Source organism: Dipteris shenzhenensis, chromosome 10 (assembly GCF_047967505.1).
Source record: "Dipteris shenzhenensis isolate YYH24624 ecotype China chromosome 10, Dip_SZ_1.0, whole genome shotgun sequence".
Classification (NCBI taxonomy): Eukaryota; Viridiplantae; Streptophyta; class Polypodiopsida; order Gleicheniales; family Dipteridaceae; genus Dipteris; species Dipteris shenzhenensis.
Genome location: NC_141605.1, coordinates 25,528,835 through 25,535,764, shown reverse-complemented (window position 1 = coordinate 25,535,764; position 6,930 = coordinate 25,528,835). Strand labels below are relative to the sequence as shown.

At 41.7% G+C, this 6,930-nt stretch overlaps 1 protein-coding gene across 1 annotated transcript; it reads right to left on the bottom strand.

Annotated features, from left to right (window-relative positions):
* Nucleotides 1-3,586: 3,586 nt before the first annotated feature.
* LOC147897608 (acyltransferase GLAUCE-like) lies at nucleotides 3,587-5,859 on the bottom strand. The gene is made up of 4 exons (XM_087380062.1): nucleotides 5,398-5,859; nucleotides 5,265-5,283; nucleotides 4,927-5,069; nucleotides 3,587-4,459 (listed from the first exon to the last, which is right to left on the bottom strand). Exons 1-4 carry the CDS (start codon nucleotides 5,857-5,859, stop codon nucleotides 3,587-3,589), a joined length of 1,497 nt encoding a protein of 498 aa, XP_087236188.1.
* Nucleotides 5,860-6,930: the final 1,071 nt, after the last annotated feature.

The window sequence follows — 6,930 nt, the reverse complement described above, 5'->3', positions numbered from 1 at the left end:
GCTCAAATAATCGGTTATTTTTTCTTTTTGGAGCACATGCAAATTCTTTCTGGATTGAGAGTTATGCCTTGTCAAAGATTTTGTGGAGAAGAGAGGTGGCACAGAGATTCACATACAAATTCAAATTGTGCTTCACAAGGGCCTCTGTGCTTAGGTGGCACTGCTGACATGTGGCAGTCTTTTGACTCAAATGAGTTAACCCAAGGTAGAAATTTTACTCATGCTCATCTTTTGACCTAACCATGAAGCTAACCCAAGGTCAATCTTGACCTAAGAATAAGTGCTTATCTGCCAGTGTCTTCGCCTTTGGCTACCACGTGTCTTAAGGTCAACCTTAGGTAATAAAGAGAGAGAAAAGCTTTGAAGCTTTCTATGCTACACGGTCAAGGTGACGCGGTGGAGCGTGAAGCCAGGGAGCGGCTGGAGAATGATGGCGTTGCGGTGAAGATCTTGGTCATGGTCGTGGTCAATGGTGCGGAAGTGTGCTGCTGGTCATTCTATGATGGAGCATTGTTCTATGATGGAGCGTATTGTAGGTCATTCTTGGAGCGTCGTTCAGGCTATGGCAGCCGAGCGTAGGCTCGCCTCATATGCTCTTTCTTTAGCTTGCGAAGGATGGCAGCCTTCTCACTCTCAGCTTTGTCCCGCTCCAATGAAGCAGCAATCCTGGTTTTTGAGCTTCTTTGCCTCCTTTGCCAATCTTGCTGCAATCACGTGAGGTCGTGGGCTACCGACTCTCCAGGCGACTGCCTGAATCAGACTAAGATAGCCGAGCGAGAAGCGCATGGGGCCAAGGTGCAGTGAGCGAAAGAAGAATAGGAATATTGGGATTAGACTATTCGGTCCAAGAGGCCAAGGCAACAGAAAAAGTAAAGCGGCTCTACTGAAGGCTCGCTCGGTGCTTGTAGAGCTTTGGAGGTGATGTTGGTAGAGCGCCTTTATAGTCTAGTTATTGTAGACTGTTGAAGAGGCAGCAGCTTTCAAATTGCAGTCGATAGTGGAGTCAAGGTAGTCTTGTTTGAAGCGTGTTTCTTGAGATAGACTCTTCCATCTTTCTGAGAGTTAGCTCTCTCTCTTTTTCTCTCAAAGTCAGAGTTTCCTCTTTGAAATCACTATCTCATGGAACTCTCCCTATCTTTCTCTCAATGGACTCTTACAAATCTCTCTTTCTCAATCAGGATTCTATCAAAGCAATCAAAGAAAACACTCTAGAAATCTAAAGAGATTAAGGGAAATCTCTCTATCACTCAATGAACGGAAATTCTCCAACTGAGATGAACTCTCGATCACTCTCACAAGAAAGATGGTGCCTCAATGGAAGGGACAACCACGCTCTGATACCATGACAAAGTGAGGGATCAAGGAGGATCAAAGCACCAAGAGAGAGACATAAGGTAGTGAACACTAGATCTATTGCAATATGTGTACTCAACAATACATGATAGGCTTCTTATATAGAGAGAGCCTTTAGAATAGTCAAACCATGTGGGATCCTCTCATCCACATCTCTTCTTGTGGATATCCTCAATCCACATCTCCACATCATGTAGTCCACATCCTAGGGTGGCTACTTTAATTCTTTCCTATACCATACCTTAGCCTTTAATTATGTGCTCATGGCACCACAACTCTCAACATCTCGCTAGTCATGACCCAATTGTGGTCAACCTTACCCCAAGGTGCTAAGTGCATGAGCTATGGACTACAATCTTGCTAAATGAAGAGCATTCACAACTCTCACAAGCATGGATGATTTTTTCATATTAGTTTCGTTAAGAAGCAAAACTTTTATATTGGTGTCGAAAGTTTGTATGCCCTAATAAAAATAAATATTTGAAATATTTGCCAAGATTTGAAAATTTTTTGAAAAAAAATTTAAAGTTTTGCTAGGTTTTAAATCTTTTAATTAAAATTCAAAAGAAAATATATAAACTTATATACCATGTTCTATCATATTGTGAAACTTAATAAACTAGATTGATAAACTTTCGTTAGGATTTTATATTAATATATAAGTATAGCTTTGATAAAAACATCCATGCTTGCAAGCTTTCTATATGCATAAATGGGCAGGAAAGCCAGTTAAATATACAAATAGCATAAGCCTATTTTTGTATGTATAGCATTGGCATTATTATACATGTACTGTTGGATTTTTTTACACATGCTAAAGGTATAAGGATTGTACGAATGGTATCATGATGATTACTGCCGAGATTATATGTACTACCACCGGTATACTTATCTAGCTTGCATTAGTCAATTTTTGAGGTTACCAACATGATCACGTTATTTTCACAAAATCGTGTCAATGAATAACAAGTTGACACAAATATGAAAATGTTTAAAAGAATTCTAATTGCTTATATAATTGTCGGCACAACTATCAGTACTGTGTATTTTCACATATGTGGGAATTTCCTACAAAAATACTGATGAAAATCTCAAAACTTGAAACCAAAAACAAAAGTATTTGTTTTTCTTTTCATATTTTTGAGAGCCACTTGCTTTCTTCGGCTTTTGACACCCTTGAATTACTTCCCCCTCTGCATACCCATCATTCATTCCTCCTCTCTTCCATTTTTCCTACCCTCTTCAAATTCCCTTAAACAAGCGCTTGAATCTTGAAGCTTCAAACTCAAAATTGTCTTGTCTAACAAGCAAGCACTAAGACCATGGAGATGATGGAGCTTCATCCTCTATGCATGCATCCATGTAAGAAACGTACAAAATTGTTTTTTGGGTTTTCCAATTCTTCCCAAAACTACACAATTTTACAAAGTTTTTCAATTCCCAAAACTATTTAGCTTTTTGAATAAGAAATTTACACAGTTTTACACAATTTTTTGATTTTCCCAATCCATAAAACTACATATCTTTTCCAATTCTCAAAACTACGTAGCTTTATTAGTTTTTGATTCCTAAAACTACACAATTTTTTAGTTTTCCAATTCCCAAAAACACATAGTGGACGGTTGCATGCACACCAACACCACATAAAAACCTCCAAACTAAGCTCTATCTTACTCAATTTATTTTCAAAAACATTGTTTTTAGTTTCAAGTGGTTAACTAAGTGCTTGAAAAGGTACAATTATTTTAACATCCCAAAGGTAGAAACAAGTCCTCTCTTGAGTTACTCTTTCATGGAAAAAGAGGGGAAAAGAAATCCTCTCTTGATTTTTTTTTTCACAAATTCAAGTCGGTATTACTATGGCAAACTGCTCGATATCTTATAATGTTTACCCCACAAAAGTTTTAGCCAAATTTTACAAAGAGCTCATAAGTAGAGTATATTCGATAGAAACAAGTGATGGGTCCATTCCCACATGCTAGTTTTTATTCTTGATTGTCAATAGATCCAATGTGTTGCTCCTTCTCCCACTTATATGCTCTCTCTCTCTCTCTCTCTCTCTCACACACACACACACACACACACAAGCACACACACACACACACGTGCGCGCGCGCACATACAGACACATACACACAAACCATGAATGTTTGCATGCAAGCACCACTCATGCACATACACTCTAGGATATGAGCGACTAGCTACCAACTTTTGAAAGTTGGAAGAAGAAGGACTAGGAGGAAATGGCATCCTCGAATGTAGCACGCTCGTGGGGGGATTCAAACACCACAAGCACATTGAAGGCTTGGCGGTCACCATTGGCATCTAAAACGATCATGCGACTACACAGTTGTTTAGAAGGCCGCCCCACATACACTGGCTTCCCCCACCCACAATTTGTATCGTAGAAGGGTAGGCCTGCCAGCTTTGGCATTGCTAGCATTGACCCATCTATATGAGCTTCCCCTCCCATCTTCTCTATCAAATCAATCTCCGATTGCACATACTCTCCACTCACCTTCTCAATCGCCTCTTTCACCCTCTCTGTCGCATACCCTATCCCCAATTCTCTCAAGTCCTCCACCTTCGCTTTTGCAACTGCATTGAATACTGCATTCCCCATGTAGCCCCTCGGAATCCACAGTTCCCCTACCCTCTCCCTCACATTCATAGGTATTTGCATTGGAAGCTCCCTAGATCCCTCCAACTTACCCATGCTCTTGGCCTTTGCCACCCAGAGATGTGCTGCGAGGGATATGAACCGTGAGCAAGATGTGATAGCCTTGTTACTCCTTTGCACTTGGAGTCGCAACTTCTCTAGGTTGTCATTGGAGAAGGTGTACTTCACTGCTGTACCATATTTTGTCTCAGGTAACCACAATCCATCACCTTTCTTGACGATGTAAGGATGACCAAATGATGGCGAGGGTGGATTTTGTGCCACCATCAGTTGCCTTCTATCAACATTATCCGGAGGTATACGCATACCATCCTGCAAGGCAAGGGAGGAAAGGTTTTGAAGGAAGCTAGCAGCACCACCAGCGTCAAACAATACGTGGTTGGACATCAACGAAAGAACGAACCCGCCATACTGGAACCGTGTCACCTGTACAGAATAACTCTTTCGTGAAACTTGCCCTCAAAACATATTCTAAATTCACTCTCCTTGAAGCTCATCTAATTAATTTAAATTAATTAATCCAAATAAATCAATTAATCCATGGACAAACATAGGTTAATTAGCAACCTCTATGGTCCAAAACAAATAGGAATATAATAAAATTGAGAGGGTATGTCTCCCCATACATTTAAGTAAGAGTGAATACAAGGCGAGTAGTATGTCCTCCCTTTGGGCAAGCTACTCGGTATCTGAGTACTAGGCCAAGGTCCATGACGCTGAACGATCCCACACACACGATTGACATAATGAGGCACACAAAAAGGTATGCTGAGAGGACTCACACCATGCAAAACGGGGATGAGTCCATGCAAAACGGGGAGAGACGGAGAGAGAGAGAGACAGAGTAGCAATAAGGATGTTCCGAAGCGCCGCTTTGTCTTCCTTTCTAAAACTGCTGGGACGACAACGAGGCCAAAAACAGTATCCATCGACTCTTCCAGAAATCGAGGTGAAATTCTCACTTTGTCAACACACGAGCAGCAACACAATCGATCTGCATGGGGCATACTTTCGGAAGAGAAAGAAGGTTTTTCACCTGGAAAACAGGGAGCAAATTTCACCTAAAATGAGAGCAGGCAACTGCAACTGCAAGCAGAGAGGAAGAGGGGGCGCGCAATCGCAAGCAGAGGCAAAGGCCAAAAGAGAGCTGGAGCGTAACTGCGACCAGACAAAGGATCCCGCGCAACACAGAGGTCGCAAGGATAGAGAGAGATACGCCTCTCTCTCATACCTTCCCCTTCTTGGATAATCTGTCCTCACCAAAACGATAAGTTCTAAGCATTTGACGACACAAACGAACTTTTCAAGTACAACGTCCAAATATAAACGTTGGACTGAGAACCGACGGCACAGGATCACAATACCTGCATGGCAACCAGTGGGCAGTGCTCTAGATCTACATTCGGATCCTCCAGACGTGCAAACAAAGGATCTGAGGCAGGGCTCGGTATCGTAACGTCTCCGAGGTCTGAAACTGTCAGCTTCGCCGTCGCCGCCACGAATTGCACACCCTCTCCGTTGCACTCCACTTCTAGTCGTTGCAACTTTTTGTTCACCCTCAGCCTGCCGGCTCCCCATGGATAATGAACCAGCAACATCTCCAGAGCAGATCTTATAACTTCAAATACGTTCTCTGAGCTTTTGCTGGGGTGGGGAGCGTAAAACAGAGCTACCGCATTGTAGTAATTGAACATTTGATCTAAGTTAGTCAAGTATAGCATACGCGCCGAGGACTCTACATTTGCTTGCATCGGTTTGACGAAAACAGGAGGCTCAAAAGCAAGTTTCCTATCCAAGGCTGAACTCTCATTCTGATAGGATGCCATCAGAGAGACACAATGAGAGAACGTCTACTCAGTATTTATAAATAGTGGGCTATCTAGTTAAAATTTGTATTTATTTGATATTTGATGCTAGTGGTTCACGAGGTCTCTACACGAGTGTCGAGTGCATAAACAAGATGAATGCTCATAAATCATTCATAAGGCCTGCTTCAGATGTGAAGCATGGAAAACAAGGCGGAAAGCTGAGAGGGAGAGAGAGAGAGAGAGAGAGGGAGAAGAGGATAAATAGGAGGATTTTCAGGGAAAAGAGAGAGAGGGGGGCTTATGTGGAAGTTAGACTCGAGTTGCATTGGGAGAAATAATTTTTGGAAATTAAAAAACGTAATTTCACTTCTTGAAGACAAGTTTCATTACTAAGGCTACCTTTCAGGCAAGTCAAAAAGGAGGTCTCCACACCTAGGTGACTAGAGGAATAGAGTTTCAGAGTTGGTTGGCACCCAGCTGAACCATGTCACTCCTATGTCGATACTTTAACATTTATGGGACAAAAAGCTCTTGTAAGAATCACATCCAATCCCTGTGTTGGCAAAAATCCACATCTCGCTCTTATGTTTGCAAAAACCTCATCCGAACACATTTTGACAATACATCAACTAGTGGTCCATATAAGATGTTACCATTTCTGTGTGTTCCGAGAGTGATTTTCCATCTCATCGAGTAACACAAACTTTCATATGAAAGCATGAGAGAGAGGTAGATAAACCCTGAGTGAGCTTTGACTCGGCATGCCTGCTGACACTGCCCTTTTGATGATCAGATAACACACTGTTCAAAACGCCTCAGTTTGAGTGAAGGCTCTTTGAATGACTCGTTGAATACGGTTGCATCCTTTGTTGACGCAGCTAAGTCCACAAAGTTCGATTTGCTTGATCTGTTCTATTTAGAGTAAGATCTTCCAAAGATAAATATCAGGAAGAAAGAGGCATTCCAAGTTGGAAATGCTAGCAACAAACATATTCTTCAGCTTATGCAAGCAATATGTCCGGTTCCAAGATTGTGTTTTTTTCATGTTGTTCATGGGGAAGGTGCCTACCGAGGAGGAATTATTTTGGT